The 21747-nt window shown below is 44.9% G+C and overlaps 1 protein-coding gene across 2 annotated transcripts in view; it reads right to left on the reverse strand.

Annotated features, from left to right (window-relative positions):
* Positions 1–21747, reverse strand: part of CMTM4 (CKLF like MARVEL transmembrane domain containing 4) — an 81315-nt gene that overhangs the window by 8747 nt on the left and 50821 nt on the right. For both annotated transcript variants that reach the window (XM_077984128.1, XM_015126334.3), the window contains exons 2-3: positions 12188–12364; positions 201–299 (exon numbers count right to left, since the gene is read on the reverse strand). In XM_077984128.1, the coding sequence (XP_077840254.1) occupies positions 201–299; positions 12188–12364 (276 nt within the window). The remainder of the gene's footprint in view (positions 1–200; positions 300–12187; positions 12365–21747) is intronic.

Consider the following 21747-nt stretch of genomic DNA (forward strand, 5'->3'; position numbering starts at 1 on the left):
CAGATGCTGAGATTGCTGTTCTGGGGCCCATACTTTGAGAACCACAGCACTGAAGGGACTGGGACCCCCACTGGCCCAGTAACATCATCTTTAGCAAAGGAAAAGCCATAGGAGGGGGAGCAGGACAAATGCCAGGGACAGGCGAGCAGGTCACAGGAGGTCCCCAGATCAGCCTGCTTTAACCATTTGAGTTTGCTTACCACGGCAGCAATTTCTGCTCCGGCTCTGTGATTTAAAGTAGCCAGTACGATTGAAGCAATAAAGAAAAGGAAAGTGCTGAGTCCAGTGTTGACCAAATCCTAGAGAGAGAGAGACAAAATAAAACAAATGAGAAGAACCATTCCATCTTTGCTCTAAAAGCAACTGAAGAACTTTCAAAATAAGACCTACAATACCCAACCTCCCTGGTGGCTCCATATTTCAGTCTCAATGTCACAGGGTTACTGGTCACACAAAAGAAGGCAAAGTTTATGACACTACTTGATAAATCACGACCACAAAATCTTCATTTTCACCAACCCCACTACCCTTTCTGAAGAAATACTAACCAAAATTGATAACAGTAATTACCATTTAGAGGTCTGGTGCCATCCTTTAAAAACCACACTCAAATCATCTTGCTATGGACAAAGCTCTCCAGGGGTCCGAATGTACTAAAACTGGTGAAATCCCTCCAGCATTCCCCGCACTCACATGTGACATTCAAAACAAACTTTCACACATAGAAAGCACACAGCCAGACCTCACGCTCTTTCTCAAGCAGTCTTTCAAGCCTCTATGTCACTAAAGCCTGGTGAATTTTCTCCTAAGCTTCTCACACAGCACACATCCACCATTTCATAGATTTAACTCCTGTCTTATTTGTAGAAGGGAACATAGCACGGTAATGAAAGGTCACAGCCTAAGCAGGGTCCAAACCACCCATATGACTTTAGACAAGCTACTTTGTTTCTGTGCTTTACCTGAGAATGTACCCCATTCCTCCCAGCGTTGTTGAAGGAATTAAATGGAACTATACAGGTAAAGAGCCCAGCATGGTGCCTGGCCCACAGCTACGGTTGCTTACACATTTACTGTCACTTCTATTATTACCACTTTGGCCTGAGGCCCCCAGTAGCCTGGGTCATAACAGAGTACCTCTAAAACCTCTATAGGAAAAAAAATTCAAGAAAAAGCCCAAACTGCCTGAGTGCCAGGCTGATTACACTATAAACACCTGATGGGTCCTCTGGTCTGGCCTGGCTCCAAGGTCGATTTCCTCTTTTTGAAGATGTAAAGATGGCTGGTGCGGTGGCTCACACCTGTAATCCCAGCAGTTTGGGAGGCTGAGGTGGATGGATCACTTGAGGTCAGGTGTTCGAGACCAGCCTGGTCAACATGGTGAAACCCCATCTCTACTAAAAATACAAAAATTAGCTGGGCATGGTGGTGCATACCTGTAATCCCAGCTACTTGGGCAACTGAAGCATGAGAATCACTTGAACCCGGGAGGTAGAGGTTGCAGTGAGTTAAGATCGCGCCACTGCACTCCAACCCGGGTGACAGAGCAAGACTCTGTCTCAATAAAATAATAAAATAAGATGTAAAGAGACAATGCTGGCATCGTAACAGTGCTGAGCCTTGCAGCAGACAACCAACCTGCTCCTGGCTCACGGAAAGCTCTGCTCAGATACATCTGCCAGCAGGATGGGTTTCAGCTACGACCTGCGTAAGCCAGGGCAAATTTTTCACAAATTCAAACCAGAAAGCATTTAGTTACACTCAGCTCTGGTAAGATGCTATAGGGGTAAAAAGAGAATATAGAATATACTTCTCAAAGCAAAGACTATTCAGAAACAAGGGGAAAATATAATACACTGTGAGGTCAAACATCAAATAAAACAGTATTGACATTAACAGTGACTTTTTAAAAATAGAGATGCAGCAAAGGGCTAGAAAACAAACAGGCCAGGCACGGTGGCTCATGCCTGTAATCCCAGCACTTTGGGAGGCCGAGGCGGGCGGATCAGCTGAGGTTGGGAGTTCGAGACCAGCCTGACCAACACGGAAAAACCCCGTCTCTACTAAAAATACAAAATTTAGCTGGGTGTGGTGGCACATGCCTGTAATCCCAGCTACTCAGGAGGCTGAGGCAGGAGAATTGCTGGAACCCGGGAGGTGGAGGTTGCCGTGAGCTGAGACTGCAACATTGCACTCCAGCCTAGGCAACAAGAGCGAAACTCCGTCTCGAAAAAAAAAAAAAAAGAAAGAAAGAAAAAGAAAAGAGAAAACAGTCAAAAATGTTAAAGTTGTAGGAGTATCCATAGTTTTAAATTTGTGTTAGCAATGATCATTAACAATAGTGAATGGAGAATGAGATGATGAATGGGATCAGCGAATACAGGGAAAAAAATTTCAAAAAGCCTATTTTAAAAAGATACAAAATAATCTTCCAATATGATCTGAGGCTAAGGGACCAGATTAAACCAGGGGAAAAAAATGCCAGCAACTGCCAATAAGAGCATAACATATCTGCCTCCTCAAATCCCACTGAATTATATTTAAATACTGAAGCACTTGCTTAAAAGATGAATCTAAATATAATTGAGCTTCTAGGACTGTGCTGTCCAATAGGGCAAACACTAGCCATGTGTGACTAAAGTTAAACTAATTCATATAAGATAAAAAATTCCACTCTTCAATCACACTAGCCACAATTCAAGTGCTCGGTAGCCACATGTGACAAGTGGCTGCCTCAAGGGCAGAGCAGATCAGAAAACATTTCAATTATCAGAGCAGCTGCTATGGTACCACATTGCCCTGAGACCAATAACTAGGTCACAGAGATGGGGAAAGAAGGACATGTGAAACACTACCATGAGGGTGCACACAGTCAACTCAACTGCAGGACCCTCTACAGGATAAACGACCCAGTTTTTCTAACAAGTCAACAGAATAAAAAGAAAAAGGGGGGCCAGGTATGGTGACTCATGCCTATAATCCCAGCACTTTGGGAGGCCGAGGTGGGCGGATCACCTGAGGTCAGGAGATAGAGACCAGCCTGGCAAACATGGTAAAACCCCGTCTCTACTAAAAATACAAAAATTAGCTGGACCCCATCTCTACTAAAAATACAAAATTAGCCGTGGCCAGGTGTGGTGGCTCACACCTGTAATCCCAGCACTTTGGGAGGCTGAGGTGGGTGGACTGCCTGAGCTCAGGAGTTCGAGACCACCCTAGGCAACATAGCAAAACCCCATCTCTACTAAAACACAAAAAATTAGCCAGGCACAGTGGCATGCACCTGTAGTCCCAGTTACTCGGCAGGCTGGGGCAAGAGAATCGCTAGAGGCCAAGAGGTGGAGGTTGCAATGAGCCAAGATCTCGCCACTGCACTCCAGCCTGGGCGACAGAGTGAGACTCCCTCTCAAAAAAAAAAAAAAAAAAAAATTAGCTGGGCATAGTAGCATGCGCCTGTAGTCCCAGCTACTCAGGAGGCTGAGGCAGGAGACCTGCTTGAACCCGGGAGGCAGAGGTTGCAGTGAGCCCAGAATGCGCCACTGCACTCCTCTGAGCAACAGAGAGAGACTCTGTCTCAACAACAACAACAAAAGCGCAGGGCTGGGGGAATGGAGCTATTTGCGGGGACCTTGTGTGCATCAAGATTTGAACAAAACAAATGTTGGCCGGGCGCAGTAGCTCACGCCTGTAATCCCAGCATTTTGGGAGGCCAAGGTGGGCGGATCACGAGGTCAGGAGATTGAGACCATCCTGGCTAACATGGTGAAACCCTATCTCTACCAAAAAATACAACAAAAATTAGCCAGGCCTGGTGGTGTGCACCTGTAGTCCCAGCTACTGGGGAAGCTAAGGCAGGAAAATGACGTAAACCCGGGAGACGGAGCTTGTAGTTTGCCGAGATCGCGCCACTGCACTCCAGCCTGGGCGACAGAGCAAGGCTCTGTTTCAAAAACAAATAAAAAAAAAGTAAAAAGACACTGTGGGCCGGGCCCGGTGGCTCAAGCCTGTAATCCCAGCACTTTGGGAGGCCGAGATGGGCAGACCACGAGGTCAGGAGATCGAGACCATCCTAGGTAACATGGTGAAACCCCATCTCTACTAAAAAATACAAAAAACTAGCCAGGCGAGGTGGCGGGCGGCTGTAGTCCCACCTACTCGGGAGGCTGAGGCAGGAGAATGGCATAAACCCGGGAGGTGGAGCTTGCAGTGAGCTGAGATCCAGCCACTGCACTCCAGCCTGGGTGACAAAGCAAGACTCTGTCTCAAAAAAAAAAAAAAAAGACATTGTGAGACAAAGGGAAAATCTGAATATGAACTGGATATTAAATAAAATTAAATATTGCTAATTCTATTGAGTATGACAATGGAATAGTGCCATTTGAAACACAGTGCTGTATTTTAAAAAGAAAGGTAGTGAGGAAACAAATGACAATGTTAAGCAACTATTGAACAAATACTTTCAAAAATGTGTATTCCTACCTAACACCTTAAAGCAAAATAAATCAAAGAGAATAAAAATTACATTTAAAAAGCAAAACCACAAAAGTATGTGTGTGTGTTTAAATAACCCTGGTCAAGAAGAACTTTCTAAGCATTATACCAAATGTAGAAACCTTCAAGTATAATCTTGACAAATATTAAACCTTAAATAACCATTTGACAAAATGGTCAATATTGGCCAGGCACAGTGGCTCACGTCTGTAATCCCAGCACTGTGGGTGGCTGAGGCAGGTGGACCACTTGAGGTCAGGAGTTTGAGACCACCCTGGCCAACATGGTGAACCACTGTCTCTACTAAAAACACAAAAAATTAGCTGGACGTGGTGGTGGGTGCCTGCAGTGCCAGCTACTCAGGAGGCTGAGTCAGGAGAATTGCTGGATTCTGGGAGGCAGAGGATGCAATGAGCAAAACTGCACCCCTGCACTCCAGCCTGGGTGACAGAGCAAGACTCTGTCTCAAAAAAAAAAAAAATTTGGCCGGGCGCAGTGTCTCATGTCTATAATCCTAACACTTTGGGAGGCTGAGGCAGGCGGATCACCTGAAGTCAGGAGTTCAAGACAAAACTGGCCAACATGGTGAAATCCCATCTCTACTAAAATACAAAAATTAGCCAGGCGTGATGGCAGGTGCCTGTAATCCCAGCTACTCGAGAGGCCGAGGCAGGAGAATTGCTTGAACCCGGGAGACGGTGGTTGCAATGAGCCAAGATCGCACCACTGCACTCCAGCCTGGGTGGCTGAGTGACACTCCGTCTCAAAAACCAAAAAACCAAAAAAAAAAAAAAAAGTTCAATATCTTTAATTTATAAATAGCTCTTGCAAATTAATGAGAAAAAGTAACAAAGTGAGAAAAGGACATACATAAGCAATTTGAAAAAGAATACTACTGGGTAATAAGCAGGAACAAATATTCAAATTTACTTATAGCCAAAGAAATGAAAATTAAATTGGCAATCATATACTACTATTCACCTGTGGGACTAGCAGACTATACACCTGGGGTAAGCGTGTGTGTTGGAGATAGTGAGAAGACCAACAAGAAGGGCTTCAATGACACAACTTCCTGGAAAACCACTGCCAATAGGTATCAAGGGTTTTAAAGAGGTTCATGTCATTTTCCTATGAATCCTACACTTGGAAATCCATCTTAAATATCATAGTGGGGGCTGGGAGTGGTGGCTCATGCCTGTAATCCCAGCACTTTGGGAGGCCGAGGCAGGCGAATCACCTGAGATCAGGAATTCTAGACCAGCCTGGCCAACATGGCGAGACCACGTCTCTACTAAACAAATACAAAAATTAGCTGGGTGTGGTGGCACATGCCTGTAACCCAGTTACTCGGGAGGCTGAGGCAGAGGAAACACTTGAACCTGGGAAACAAAGGTTGCAGTGAGCTTTGCACTCCAGCCTGAGAGACAGAGCGAGACTCCGTCTCGGAAAAAAAAAAAAATCATACTGGGGGCCAGGCACGGTGGCTCCTGCCTGTAATCCCAATATTTGGGAGGCTGAAGTGGGTGGATTGTTTGAGCTCAGGAGTTCGAGACCAGCCTGGGAAACACGGCAAAACCCTGTCTCTACAAAAAATTCAAAACAATTAGCCAGGCATGGTAGTGCATTCCTGGAGTCCCAGCTACTTGGAAGGCTGAGGTGGGAGGATTGCTTGAGCCCAGGAGGTCGAGGCTGCAGTGAACGAAGACCTCGCCTCTGCACTGCAGCCTGGGGGACAGGATGAGACTCTGTCTCCAAAAAAGTGGATAAATAAATGATATAAGGCGAAAAGGTCTAAGTATAAGGAAGCACGCAAAGTGCTCAATAGGGGAGTTGTTCAATAAAATGGGATTTCCATAATGGAACACTATGCAGTCATTAAAAATAATGATGTTGTTGTATATTTAACATGGAAGGTACAATAATCTAAATGAAAATGCATGACTTTAATGGTTCTATTTTTCTGCACTCACATATCACAACACAATGCATATGCGAAAAGCAGCCTAGAGAGAACAGTTTAGGATTCATACTCAAGTGTTTTAAGTGGTTACCCTTCAGTGGGTCATATCGCGTATTTTTAAACAGCTTTATTGAGATATAATTCACATACCATAACATACACCCAATTAAAGTATACAATTCAATCACAATGTAATTTTAGAACGTTTTTAGCACTCCAAAAACAGCCTCGTACACATTAGCAGTTATTCCTCATTCCTCCCCCAACCCTAGGCAACCACCAATCTGCTTTCTGTCTCTATGGATTTGCCTATTCTGGACATTTGTGTGTGTGTGTGTGTGTGTGCGTGTGTGCGCGCGCGCGTGTGTGTGAACTCTGCCACAAATATACAAATATTCTGGACATTTCATACAAATAGAATGATATAACATGTCTTTCGTGCCTGGCCTCTTCCATTTAGTATAATGGTTCTAAGGTTTATTCATGTTGTAGCATGTATCAGTACTCATTCCTTTTTATTACTGAATAATAGTCGATTGTATAGATACACCACATGTTATTTATCCTTCATCAGTTGATGCACATTTATTTCTACTTTTTGGTTATTACAGATAATGTAGCTGTGAACCTACAAGCTTCTGTGTGGACAAGTTTTCATTTCTCTTCAGTCATCAGATGATTTTTTTTTAATTACCTATTATCTTCTAGTTTTTGGGGGTTTGTTTTTTGTTTTGTTTTGTTTTGTTTACAATAAGCACTTATTATTCACACAATTTGAAAGGCTCAATACTGGAATACTGCAAATCTTAGTCAGCATCAAGCACTTGAGTTCCTGGGCCATGAAACAAATCAAGGCTGAACTGATAACAGATGAAATATTTGTACACAGAATCAGCCTGGGGCTGTCACTGCAATCCTGGTTGGCCCTCAAACCAATGTGCTGTGTGGCTGGCTCTAGCCTCTGTCCTACACATCCAGGAGACAAGAACGTTTGCAAGCACTCGGCCCACGCTTTGCACTCACTTGTACTTGAACGGCCCCAGGATCAAAGGGATAATTATAATGTTGATGACAGTAGCAGCTACTATCTATGGAGTCACTGTGCCAATCACATCACTCCCAGTGAATTCTAAATTATGATCCAAAATGAACAAGTTTTGTTCTACTTTCATAGATGAGGAAACTGGGTCCCAGAAAGAATGAGTGTGCTACAATGAAAAATATTTAATCAAATCCTTGAATCTCGTGAGTGATATGAGCGTCTTTTGTTATTCATAATGAGTCCCTTTCAATCATACCCAAGTTTACGCTAAATGAAGTGACTTTTGTGGGAATAGGGTGGTAGACAGCTTCAGGATAAGGGCAGGTGGCCAGAAAAGCCAGCCGGGTGATTAGAGAGTAGGAATTTTCAGCCCCATCCCCTGGACCTCCAGGGAAGTTAGAGGAGCTGGACATTGAGTTCAATCACCAAATGGCCAGTCATGCCTACCTAGTGAAATCTCCAGAAAAAATATCTAAACGATGGGGTCTGGGGAGCTTCTGAGTGGAGCTCATTCTGACTCCATAAGGACAGAGGCTCCTGCATCTGACGGCCTCACCCTATGGATCTCTCCCATGTGGCTGTTCCTGAGTTTTATCCTTTAAAACATATCAGTGATTGTTTAAGTAAAGCACCTTCCTGAGTCCTGTGAGTCACTGCAGAAAATGACTGAACCTGAGGAGGGGCGGTGGAAACCATCGAATCTGTACTCAGCCAGACAGAAGTGCCTCGGCGCCCCTTTTGCAGCTGGTGTCTAAAGTGGGGCCATCTTGTGGGACTGGGCCCTCACCTGTGGGATCTGTGCTAACCCTGAGAGTTAGTGTCAGAATTGAATGGAACTGTTGAATATCCAGTCAGAGTCAAAGAATTACAGAACAGCTTGGTGTGGAAAATGTATTTGGTATCAGAAAAAAAAAAAAAAAACACAAGGGCTCAGGGCTCAGCCAGTGGACCCTACGGGAGATTGCCAACTGTTCTCAACCCACCACAGCACCCGGCCTAGGTTCTGAGATAGAGGCCTAAGAGGTCTCCGGGGCCACAGACCCCACTAAGAAAAGGTGACCAAAGCGGAAGAAGAAAAACAGGACAGTGTGGGGGGTCAGGATGCAAGATGAGAGAGTATGGCAGGAGGGACAGAGTGCCCCATAGCAGACACTGCCAGGACGCTGGGTAGGGTGAGAACCCAAGAGCAACCAGAGGATCCAGGAACACGGAGGCCCCATCCCAGGCTCCTGACCAGGGGACTTTCAATGCCGCCAGACTGGAGTGGGCTGAAGATGAACTGGGCAAGACCACCACATAGTCAGGATGGTGGACTGGGGGAAGGGGCAGGAGGTGTGTTTGGCTGGAAAATACACATGGGAAGCTTCTGGGGTGTTGACAATCTCCTATTTGTTGACCCAGGTGGTGACTGTATATTAAACTCCATATTTACTTTCATAATTTTTTCAGAATTTGACAATAAGAGATTAGAAAAGAGAGATTAGGAGAGGGGGAAGTAGAGAAGGCAGGTGCAGAGCTCCTCTTCAGGGAAGTCTGGCTGAGCTGGCCCTGGGCTCTAGGGCCAGTTGAGTAGGAGCCACTGGCAGGCTTTTGGGATGGGGGAGGATCAGACATGCCTTTTAGATAGCATCACATCCCAGAAGGGAAGGGGAGGAAAGGAGGAGCCCTGTGGCACTAATCAAAGTAAACAGGGGTGGAATATGTGAGTGTGTGAGCTCCTAGGACACAGAGCAAAACAAATATCACCAGGCGTGGCGGCTCACGCCTGCAATCCCAGCACTTTGGGAGGCTGAGGCGGGCAGATCACCTGAGGTTGGGAGTCCAAGACCAGTCTGACCAACATGGAGAAACCCCCTCTCTACTAAAAATACAAAAAAATTAGCTGGTCATGGTGGTGCATGCCTGTAATCCCAGCTACTCGGGAGGCTGAGGCAGGAGAATCATTTGAACCAAGAAGGTGGAGGTTGTGGTGAGCCAAGATTGCACCATTGCACTCCAGCCTGGGCAACAAGAGCAAAACTCCGTCTCAAAAAATAAAAAAGTATATATATATATACTTTTTTGAGATATATATATATCGAAGAACAAGTCCCACAATCCATCCAAAAAAGAAAACACAACCCAAACCAAAAACTTGACATTAACAGAATCTTTCAAATTCCATCAAATTATGCTTGCAGAAAATTATGCATTGTCCTCCTTATTTATCATTTCTCATCCATATTTATGTCAACCTGGGCTCCGGGAATGACCTGTGTTTTTAAATCCATACCAATCATACCCTATTTTAACCATCAGGCTGGCTCTGCTGGAGACAAAAATACTCCCAGTACTCCCACCACCTTGTTATAGAAACACAACACAGCCAAGGCTAACCCTTCTGTAGCGAGTTGATGAGCTAAGATGGGCCCTGAGGAGCTCACTTTTTCACCCCTCTCAGAGAACATTGGACACGAGCTGCCTTTAATAGGTACCATCTTGGCTGGACGTGGTGGCTCACACCTGTAACTTCAGCACTTTGGGAGGCCGAGGTGGGCAGATCACCTAAGGTCAGGAGTTGGAGACCAGCCTGGCCAATGTGGCGAAACCTCGTCTCTACTAAAAATACAAAAATTAGCTGAGCATGGTGGTGCACACCTGTAATCCCAGCTACTCAGCAGGCTGAGACAGGAGAATCACTTGAACCCAGGAGGCAAAGGTTGCAGTGAGCTGAGATCACGCCATTGCACTCCAGCCTAGGCGACAGAGCAAGACTCCATCTCAAAAAAAAAAAAAAAGGTACCATCTCCTCAAGTTCATGTAATATATATGGCCTTTTGTTGGGCAAACACACAGCTTTTATCTGCTCCAAAAGAGTAGAAAGCCTGGAATGGATCCCAACGAACAGGACGGTATTCTCAAGTGATCACATCACCACTCAGCCACAGGCCCAATCTTAACCTTTCCAGCAGCTGCTTCTTTGTCAAATAGGTCCTCCCGCAGGATTTCACAGCCCAGCCCCTTACTCAACAAGTATTTATTGACAGGCTTCAGGAACACCAGGCAAGTAGGATAGCAATGAACAAGATGCTGACCTTGACCCTGACCCTGCATCCATGGTATGAGCATTTTAACAGCAGGAGGTTTGCAAAGTTCTCTTAAACTGTCTACTACATGCTCTGTAAGCATTTTCTTATGGATAACATAAACCTCATTTTAAAAATAGTTGAGACATTACAACCTGTCACAAAAACTCAGACAAAATGCTTCTAGTTATCTTGAGGTTTTAGAGCTTAAATTTAAAATACCACCACATTTTTCTCAGCTTTCGGTGCTAAGACAAAAAACAGCTTAGTTTTTAACTGACATCTACTTTTCTAGATCAGCAGCTCTCCTTTTTCCTCCTTTAGGAGTCTGTGCCAGGTAGGACAACCCAGAGAGCACCTGTAAGGAGGACCTTCCCCACCCAGGGCACACCGGGAGAGCAGCCCTGCCAAGGAGATGGCAGCTCCAGCCTCCTCCTTGGGGCCCACACTTTCTCATGGGCCCAGCAGCAGCCACACACAGAGCCATGTGTGGCTTCTGTGTGGCTCCCGATCTCAGGGAAGGGTAGCTGGTCTGAGGCACTCTCCTCCTGCTTCCCCCTCAGCAGCTGAGGTTTCCACGGCATTTTCATCCCACAGGCACAGCAGGGTGAGGCAGCCGACGATGCTTACGTGGATTTCCCTGACTGACTCCCTTTAAGCTCTTGCACATGCTAATTTGCAAATAAATATCAAGAAAACCAAATGATATTAAAATCCCTTTCTCATTCAGCACAGTAAGGACACAGTCTAGGAAAGGGAGCCTAGGACTGACCAGCTCTGTGCTTCCTGTCTGATTAACAAGGGTGGCCAAACAGGGCTAAGAATCCAAACCATGGGGAGAAAAGGGCAGGTTTCCACTCAAGACTTTCTGATCAAACCACCAAACCCCCCAGGTCCTCCTAGCTGCTTTGAATTTAATAATATTCCTAGGCTCAGGTTGGGCGCGTGGCTCACGCCTGTAATCCCAGCACTTTGGGAGGCTGAGGCGAATCCTGGCTAACACGGTGAAACCCTGTCTCTACTAAAAAAACACAAAAAAATTAGCCGGTCATGGTGGCAGGCACCTGTAGTCCCAGCTACTCGGGAGGCTGAGGTAGGAGAAAGGCGTGAACCTGGGAGGCGGAGCTTGCAGTGAGCCCGAGATCATGCCACTGCACTCCAACCTGGGCGACAAGAGTGACATTCCACCTCGAAAAAAAAAAAAAAAATCCTAGGCTCTGTAAGTTATTGGCATTTTCATTCACATTTTCAATTCTTCCAGAATCAGTATTTTTATAAATGGCTTTTAGGTGCAGTCTGAAAAATATGTAAATGTCTACACCGTATTATTTCCCATATTCTCCAAATATCAACATGACCAGTCTTCTCAGATGATCGCAAAACTGAAATGACATATTTAAAGTGGCCAAAATAATTGTTACGATGTTTCCCCCATTAGTTAAGATTCAGCTTATTTTGTAGTTTTACTCAACCCAGTAAAGAAATTTAAAATTTCACAGTTGAATTAAAATGGAATATTTAAGGATCAAAATGAACTAGAACCAAACACAACCTAGAGAGATTCCAACTTTTCCTTGGAGCCAACCGGCACGTGATCCTTTCGTGGCCAGACTGGCCACTTGTACTCACTGTCAGGTTCCAGTTGATCTGGGGGATCCTCATGTGCAGGTTGAGACTGAACATAATCAGCAAGACGCCAGTCACCACAAACGCACTGCAGCTCACAAACTCAAAAAAGTAGAGGCCTTCACACGGGGAGCACGCCATGATGGTCTCTATACAGATGAATGCAATCAGGGCCAAGATCTAGGAAGAAAATTGGAAACATATATGTATGTATATATTTAGTATACATCTGTGGACATACGTACCTGCCATGCTTAAATAACACTGAACAACAACAATATACTGCCCCAATATACTGGGGACAGCATTGTAACTGTCGGAAATCAGACCTGCTTCAATTCTTACACAAAGAATAGGTGCAGGGGTCTTAATGAAAGGATCAAATTACTAATGTAAACAGTGAAGGCCCACCACATACACTAAAATCAATCTGGTGTGATGTGGCCCGCGGGTGTAAACTGCTGGCCCTTGGGAGGAAGCAGAAACATCTCTACGATGTTTCTAGGTCTTCCCCTGCCACCAATAAGTAAGTGGGTATTGCCTATGTGTGTTTCTAATTCATGGTCTCCACCACAATTATCCCAAACACTGCAAGAGCAGAATTCTGATGGTATCCAACTTAGGCCATCTGCAGTTACCTTGGTGGCTCCTGCTAAAGTTACACAGGTTAACTGAGACTCCTGACAGCTTTAAAATGATGATTGATATAATCTCCTCTTCCCCCAATTAGGCGGGAACAAGAGGCCCACCTCATTAATTCATATGGTTTTAAAAAATATATTTTTTGAACTTGATCACAAGAAGATGGCAGCTTATTAAAAAAAACATTAAGAAATCTACCAATAATAGAATAAATTTCTAGGCTGGGCACTGTGGTTCACGCCTGTAATCCCAGTACTTTGGGAGGCCAAGGTGGGTGGATCACCAGAGGTCGGGAGTTCGAGACCAGCCTGAACAACATGGAGAAACCCCATCTCTACTAAAAATACAAAATTTGCTAGGCATGGTGGCAGATGTCTGTAATCCCAGCTACTCAGGAGGCTGAGGCAGAAGAATCGCATGAACCCCTGGGAGGTGGAGGTTGCAGTGAGCTGAGATCGTGCCATTGCACTCCAGCCTGGGCAACAAGAATGAAATTCCATCTCAAAAAAAGAAAAAAGAATAAATTTTTTTCTGAAGGACCAAAGCAACATTCTGGCAATATGTCCTAAGAGTTCACAGATCATAAAATCAAATAGATATCGATGGAAATTACCAAGTGAACTTTTAAAAGGGGATTTCAGGAGAAGGAGGAGGCCCAAAGGCAGAGTTAATGGCCCTGTGATCAAAGAAAGGTTTCGAGCACCTAAAGCCAGATCAGTCTTGGGCTCCCGCTCCGCTCAGTTCAATGGCATCTGAAGCCTGTGCTGCTGCTTCCAGGCTGGCCTCCACTTCACAGGACAAGGAAGCAGAGGCAGGCAGCTCTGTGGTCCTCTAGAGACTTGTCCTTTAGAGCTTGTGAGAAATGTAGAATCTTTGCTTCCTCCCCTTGAACTACAGAATCAGAATCTGCTTTCTGATGAGATCTTCAGATCATTAAAGTGCCAGCAGCATCCAAGGCACAGGCTGTTCTAGGGCCTTTCTCCACCTGCTGAAGTCCTACTGCTGCTTTCCAGTGCTCCACTTGATGCTGCCGCCACCTCCTCCCCATGTCTTCCCTGACTGCTTCTCCCTGCCAGACATCAGCTTATCCTACTCTCTACCAGGAAAGCTGGTTCGCCTGTGATTGCATTCTATCCTTACCATCTTGCAGCCTCTGCCTCCTGAGCTTTTAGGGGGCAGGGCAGTCCATCCCCATCTACTCCCAAGACACCAAGCACAGTAACTTGCACATAGCCAGCAGACGGGGGGCTGAATGAGCCATTAGAAAACCCACATCTACAATTCCTGGCTGCCTGGTCAGTGTCTTCAGGTGAATGGAACAGTGGTTATGCCTTTCCCATTGTCAATTGTCTTCTACACAGAACCTCTTTCCTAACAATATGTGGTCTTTTCTAAGTCAACACATTAAAGATGCCAGTCTTCTTAGTCAAAGGATACAAAATTTCAGTTAGACAGAAAGAATAAGTTCAAGAGATCTATTGGACAATATGGTGACTTAGTCAACAACAATGTATTGCATTGTATTGTTAAGAGTAGATTTTAGATATGGTAAGAGTAAAGGCAAAAATTTCTGAACATAAAAGTTGTAGTATAGTTATTAAAAGTGTTTCTCCACCATGCGTGGTGGCTCACACCGGTAATCCCAGCAGTTTCGGAGGCAGAGGCAGGTGGATCACCTGAGGTCAGGAGTTCGAGACCAGTCTGATTAACATGGTGAAACCCCATCTCTACTAAAAATACAAAAATTAAGGTCAGGCGCAGTGGCTCAAGCCTGTAATCCCAGCACTTTGGGAGGCCAAGACGGGTGGATCACGAGGTCAGGAGATCGAGACCATCCTGGCTAACACGGTGAAACCCTGTCTCTACTAAAAAATACAAAAAACTAGCCGGGCGAGGTGGCGGGCGCCTGTAGTTCCAGCTACTCCGGAGGCTGAGGCAGGAGAATGGCGTAAACCCGGGAGGCGGAGCTTGCAGTGAGCTGAGATCTGGCCACTGCACTCCAGCCTGGGCGACAGAGCGAGACTCCATCTCAAAAAAAAAAAAAAAAATACAAAAATTAGATGGACATGGTGGTGGGCGCCTGTAATCCTGGCTACTCAGGAGGCTGACGCAGGAAAATCGCTTGAAACCCGGGAGGCGGAGGTTGTGGTGAGCCAAGATCGCGCCACTGCACTCTAGCCTGGGCGACAGAGTGAGACTCCATCTCAAAAAAAACAAAAACAAAACAAACAAACAGAAAGAGTAGATTTTAAGTGTTCTCACCCCCCACCAAAAAAAAAAAAAAAAAAAGGTAAGTATGTGAGATACTGCACATTACCTCGCTGGATTAAGCCATTCCACGTTGTATACACATTTAGAAACATCATGCTGTACACAGTAATATAGAAATGTTTACTTGTCAATAACACAAAAGATATGGGTCATTAAATATACACACTGTGCTTCTCCTAATGGCTCTTCTTAAAATTCTCTATGGCACCACAGACTTTAATTCTCCATCTGAATTACATGCCTAACTTGCAATCAATTCACAAAAGAAATAGTTCACATAAGGGAAACTCCTAAACTTTCTCCTTTTTTTCACCCCAGTAATCAGATCTAGTAATCCTGGGCAAGAAATAACACACTGTACTGATGAGTTACAAATGTTTCTGGTATGCTAACTTCAACCATATTTGTGTGGGGAGGTAACACCTACATTCTTAAATATTAACATAAAAATGGCTTCATGGATATGCAAATCTAATAGACCATTCATTGTGGCAGTGAACAAAATGGACAAAAATTCCTGCTCTTAGCTAACAGTCTAATACAGGAGGTTTTTTTTTTGAATTACATTTAAAAACAGAGTGAGTGAGACAGTGATAAGAACGAAGGAGAAAAATGGAAGCAGGAAAGCTGAACAAAGCATAGCTGGGGCAAAGGTGTTTGAAAGTTTAGACACAGAGACCAGGAGGAGTGGCTCACGCCTGTAATCCCTTTGGGATTACAACACTTCAGGAGGTTGAGACGGGTGGATTGCTTGAGGCCAGGAGTTCCATACCAGCTGGCCAACATGGCGAAATCCTGTCTCTACTAAAAATACAAAAATTAGCTGGGCAAGGTAGCACATGCGTGTAATCCCAGCACTTCAAAAGGCTGAGGCGGATGGATAGCTTGAGGCCAGGAGTTCCAGACCAGCACGGCCAACATGACAAAACTTTGTCTCTACTAAAAATACAAAAATTAGCCGGACGTGGTGCTGTACACCTGTAATCCCAGCTACTAGGGAGGCTAATGCATGAGACTCTCTTGAACCTGGGAAGCAGAGGTTGCAGTGAGTGGTGACCATGCCACTGCACTCCAGCTTGGGTGACAGAGTGAGACTCTGTCTAAAAGAAATTTAACATAAAACAAAATAAAGTTTAAGGCGGGCGCAGTGGCTCATGCCTGTAATCCCAGCAATATGGGAGGCAGAGGCGGGTGGATCACACGAGGTCAGGAGTTCGAGATCAGCCTGGCCAACACGGTGAAACCACATCTCTACTAAAAATACGAAAATTAGCTGGGCATCGTGCCACACGCCTGTAATCCCAGCTACTCAGGAGGCTGAAACAAGAGAACTGCTTGAGCCTGGGGGCAGAGGTTGCAGTGAGCTGAGATCGCACCACTGCCCTGCACTCCAGCCTAGGCAATAGAGTGAGACTCTGCCTCAAAAAATAATAATAAAAATAAATAAAGTTTAGACAGAGTGTCCCTGGAGGGTGCTATTTGAGACAGAGTTGCCAAATATAAGGGACAGCTGTCTGGAGAAAGAACACTGGAGGCAGAAGGAGGAGTGAGGTGAGATCCCTGGGAAGGGGGTCAGGTGGCCCCTGGGAGAATCACAGGAGGGAGGTCAGACCCAAAGAACCCTTGGGTGCAGTGAGATCTGCGGCTCCCACTGTGAGTATGATGGAAGCACCAGAGTGGCAGGATCTCCTTTGGGTCTTAAAAGGCCACCAGCTACTTCGTGGAGAACAGACTACAGTGAGGACGAGGGCAGAAGCTGGGAGGAGAGTGAGAAGACCCTTGCGACAATGAACAGGGCTGACCTATTACCTTGCAGAAATGACTTCACAGGTGTGTGACTGCACAGGCTGAGTCAGAAAAGTTAGCATGCTTCCTGCCTTGCTCTCTCTTGGATCATTCATGATGGGGAAAAACCAGTTGTCATGTCTTGAGGGCACTCAAGCAGTCCTATGGAGAAGTGTAAGTGCCAAGACCTAAAGCCTCCTGCCAACAGCCATGTTGAACAAGCCATCTTAGACATGGGTCCTCCAGCCCCAGGCAAGCCTTCAGATGACACAGCCCTAGCCGAAAGCTTGACTGCAACCTCCTAAGAGAACCAGAGCAAAGCCACCCCCCAAATTCCTGACACACAGAAATGAAAAGAAAATAAAGATCTGATTTTTGTTTGTTTGCTTTTTTAAGACAGGGTCTTCGTCTGTCACCCAGGCTGGAGTGCAATGATGCAATCATAGCTCACTGCAACCTTGAACTCCTAGACGCAAGTGACCTTCCCACCTCAAACTCTTGAGCAGCTGGAACTACAGGTGCACACCACCATGCCCAGATAATTCTTTATTTTGTGGAGACAGGGTCGTCTCAAACTCCTGGCCTCAAGCGATCCTCCCGCCTCAGCCTCCCAAAGCACTGGGATTATTGGTCTGAACCACTGTGAACCACCTAAGATGTCTTGTTTTAAGTCACAAAGTTTTAGGGTAATTAGTTATGCAGCAACAAATAATATATCAGGGAGGGAAAACTCTTGTTGTCATAAAACATTAATATTCTACTCATTACTCATTGATTACAAGTACCTACAAATCCCACATCTGATAGGCACTTCTTGTTTTTTTATCATTTAGTTCCCCAGCACAACCTTATGAGGTAGATATTAGCCCCATTTTACAGACAAGGAAATTAAGGTTCTGTGACACCCAGATAGCAAGAAGCAGTGCCAGGATGTAATAGCCAAGATTTGATTCTCAATCTCTCCAGTTCTTACTGCCTCACTATGTTATTTCCCTATTAGCTTTTCACCCATAAAATGATACCTGCCTCCTCTCCAAATCTCAATGGTCACTGTGTTCAAAACCCAAGCAAAAATATATGTAAAAGGGATCTACAAATGATAAAATGCTATACACTAAATAAGGAAATAACATGTTATAACACCTATTTAAACCATAAAATACATTATTATACATCTTGTTTTCTAGCCTACTTTTTCTGCTAAATAGTGTATCCACAGGTATTTCCACATATAGATGTTACTTTTAATAATTACATAGTATTCACATGTAGTTACATAAATACACACATATACACCTCTATACACATACCACAATTTAATTGATCCCCTCTTGGTAGGCACTTAGATGGTTTCTAATACTCCGCTGTTACAAGCAAAACATTTTTTTGTCTGACATTGGACAAAGCAAAATGTTAACATTTTCTCTAGCACAGTGAAATCTACTCACTGCTGAAATAAAAACTACCTGTTGGGCCGGGCGTGGTGGCTCAAGCCTGTAATCCCAGCACTGTGGGAGGCTGAGACAGGCGGATCAAGAGGTCAGGAGATCGAGACCATCCTGGCTAACCCGGTGAAACCCCATCTCTACTAAAAAAATACAAAAAACTAGCCAGGCAAGGTGGTGGGCACCTGTAGTCCCAGTTACTCGGGAGGCTGAGGCAAGAGAATGGCGTAAACCCGGGAGGCGGAGCTTGCAGTGAGCTGAGATCCAGCCACTGCACTCCAGGCTGGGCGACAGAGCGACACTCTGTCTCAAAAAACAAACAAACAAACAAACAAACAAACAAAAAAACCTACCTGTTGACCAACAAGAAGGGCTCAGATAAAGTGATACTAGAAGCCATCAACTTCAAGGGAACCAAAGAGTCAAAAATAGTTTAACTTATAACAACCTTGAAGTGAGCAAATGTCACGTGTACAAATTATACAGAGATGTCCAAGAAGATGTATAAAAGAAAAAACTTTTTTGTTTGCTAATCACGAGATTACGGATGCCCTTGGAGAGTACTTTCGAGGTGGCACCAGCAAACTGACCAGAGTAAATATTTTCGTATTTGGTAAGTAAACTGGGCCGGGCACAGTGGCTCACACCTTTAATCCCAGCACTTTGGGAGGCCCAGGCAGTTGGATCACTTGAGGCCAGGAATTCCAGACCAGCCTGACCAACACAGTGAAACCCTGTCTCTACTAAAAATACAAAAATTAGCTGGGTGTGGTGGCACATGCCTGTAATCTCAGCTAGGCAGGAGGCTGAGGCATGAAAATCGTTTGAACCCTGGAGGTAGTTTGCAGTGAGCCGAGATCGCGCCACTGCACTCCAGCCTGGGTGACAAAGGGAGACTTCATCACCAAAACAAACAAACAAACAAAACCAGAATTGATACTAACAGGTTGTCAGATTTCCACAACTGAGGCAAATTATGATTGGCAGCATCAAAAAGCAGGAAGAGAAGCAGAGAGGACTGGCTGATGAAGTTACCAAAATAGTCGCCCTTACACTCCAACTTTCGGTCACGGCTTCTTGTGCCAGGCGATAATGAAATAGCAATAGCCATTTTTGGTTTCGTTTTGTTTGTTTGTTTGTTTGTTGCCAGAGTCTCTGTCACCCAGGCTGGTAAGATATTGATTGGCTCACTGCAATCTCTGCCTCCCATGTTTAAGTGATTCTCCTGCTTCAGCCTCCCGAATAGTTGGGATTACAGGCGCCCGCCACCATGGCTGGCTAATTTTTGTACTTTTAATAGAGACAGGGTTTCGTCATGTTGGCCAGGCTGGTCTTGAACTCCTGACCTCAAGTGATCCACCCACCTCGGCCCTGCAAAGTACTGGGATTATAGGCATGAGCCACTGCACCCGGCCACAATGGGCATTTTTGGCATTCAGCTAACTGGAAGTTGAGTGAAGGATACATTAAATTTGGGTTTAGCTGCTGGTTCCACGTGTGGTTAAGCTACCGTAGCACTCCCAGTGGAGGAATGGCTTTCATATATGTTCTGACACCAATGCACAGGCTCTGACATTATGACAATGGAACAGATCCCAAACTTCATGAGATAAACTGTCCTACGATGACCAACTAGAAATAAGTGGGTAGTGGAGGAGAAACAGGGTTTGAAACATATGGAGCCAGAAGCTTGTCTGTGGGAAATTCTTCAGATCATCAAATGCATAAAATTGTAAGTAGAGAATTCTATTGTCATCAGTGCCTAAATGGGAGTTGTGTCTTATCAAGAAAATACTCAATAATGTAGTGTATGCAACTATAAATGCACTACACATTTTCTCCCTTTTTTTGATGGGAACCACATGAAATAGAATTTATCAGAATTCCAGTGAGTGCAGGGCACAAAACTATGGCAGTACTATAAACAGCAAGTACTTCTTATTTTTACTATTATTATTTTTTTGAGACGGAGTTTCACTCTTATAGCCCAGGCTGGAGTCCAATGGCATGATCTTGGCTCACTGCAACCTCTGCCTTCCAGGTTCAAGTGATTCTCCTATCTCAGCCTCCCGAGTAGCTGGGATTACAGGCACCCACCACCACGCTCAGCTAGCTTTTGTATTTTTAGTAGAGACAGGGTTTCATCATGTTGGCCAGGCTGGTCTCAAACTCCTGACCTCAGGTGATCCACCCACCTCAGCCTCCCAAAGTGCTGGGATTACAGGCGTGGGCCACCGCCCCCAGCCAACAGTCAAGTACTTCTATGCAGGAGTTTGGAGTTTTATGTATCCCAGTGTACCAGATCGCATCTTGATACTGCTGACGAATTTTAAATTGACAAAGTCTGACAATCCCAAATAAAATGGCACACAAAATTGCTTCCAACTCACTGAAACAGCATGAAGAAACAAGTGTTCAGTGACAGACTCCTAAACATGTTCATCAATAAACCAGTGAATGGAGCCTCAGAACATACTGATTATATAATGACGTGATGTTGCTCGAAACAATGCAGTGGCAACCTAAAATCTGAACTGTACTTGTGTACGCCGAAATGTCAGGAAGACTTGGTATACTTTTTCAGAATTACTGATCATACTGAAGTTCAAATCTATGAAGGATCTATTGCAACAGAGGCCAAAACAAAAACAGAAAGAAGATGCTTTTTAAATTTGTAATTTATTGTTTCCTGTTGGGTGTCAAACGAAGGCCTCCCCAAAAAATTTGACATTTAGTGTGTGTTTCTTATTTTAAAACAATATTCACTATTGTACCTGTTTTGTGTTTTTAATTGTCTTTCTTTTTCCAAAATCATGAGTCTTAAGCTCCTCAAAACCTGGACCAACTGCTAGGTTTGGGCAATGAAGTGTGAGTTGGGGAGACACCTGTGGTGACCCTTGGCAGCAGCCTTTTGGAACTACACACAGTTCCACCATGCTCCTTCCCTGCCACAGCAGCCTGCAATGTTCCAGACCCAGACCAGGGGAGGGGAATGACCAATAAACACATAAACAGATGCTCAACTTCTCTTCCGACAAGAGCAATGCAGATTGAGGCACCCTTTTCATCTACCCGATTCATAAAAATTATAAAGTCATATCCCATGCTGGTGAGAGAATGCCAAATCAGGCCATTTTCCACACTGATGGTGAGGGTACAGACCAGCATGGCATGCAGACAGTGATCTCCCAATCCTTGTCAAAATTGGCCAGGCACAGTGGCTCACACCTGTAATCCCAGCACTTTGGGAGGCCAAGGTGGGCTGATCACCTGAGGTGAGGAGTTCCAGACCAGCCTACCAACATGGTGAAACCCTATCTCTACTAAAAACACCAAAATTAGCCGGGCATGGTGGCAGGCGCCTGTAATTCTAACTACTTGGGAGGCTGAGGCAAGAGAATCACTTGAACCTGGGAGGCA

Source organism: Macaca mulatta, chromosome 20 (assembly GCF_049350105.2).
Source record: "Macaca mulatta isolate MMU2019108-1 chromosome 20, T2T-MMU8v2.0, whole genome shotgun sequence".
NCBI classification, from domain to species: domain Eukaryota; kingdom Metazoa; phylum Chordata; class Mammalia; order Primates; family Cercopithecidae; genus Macaca; species Macaca mulatta.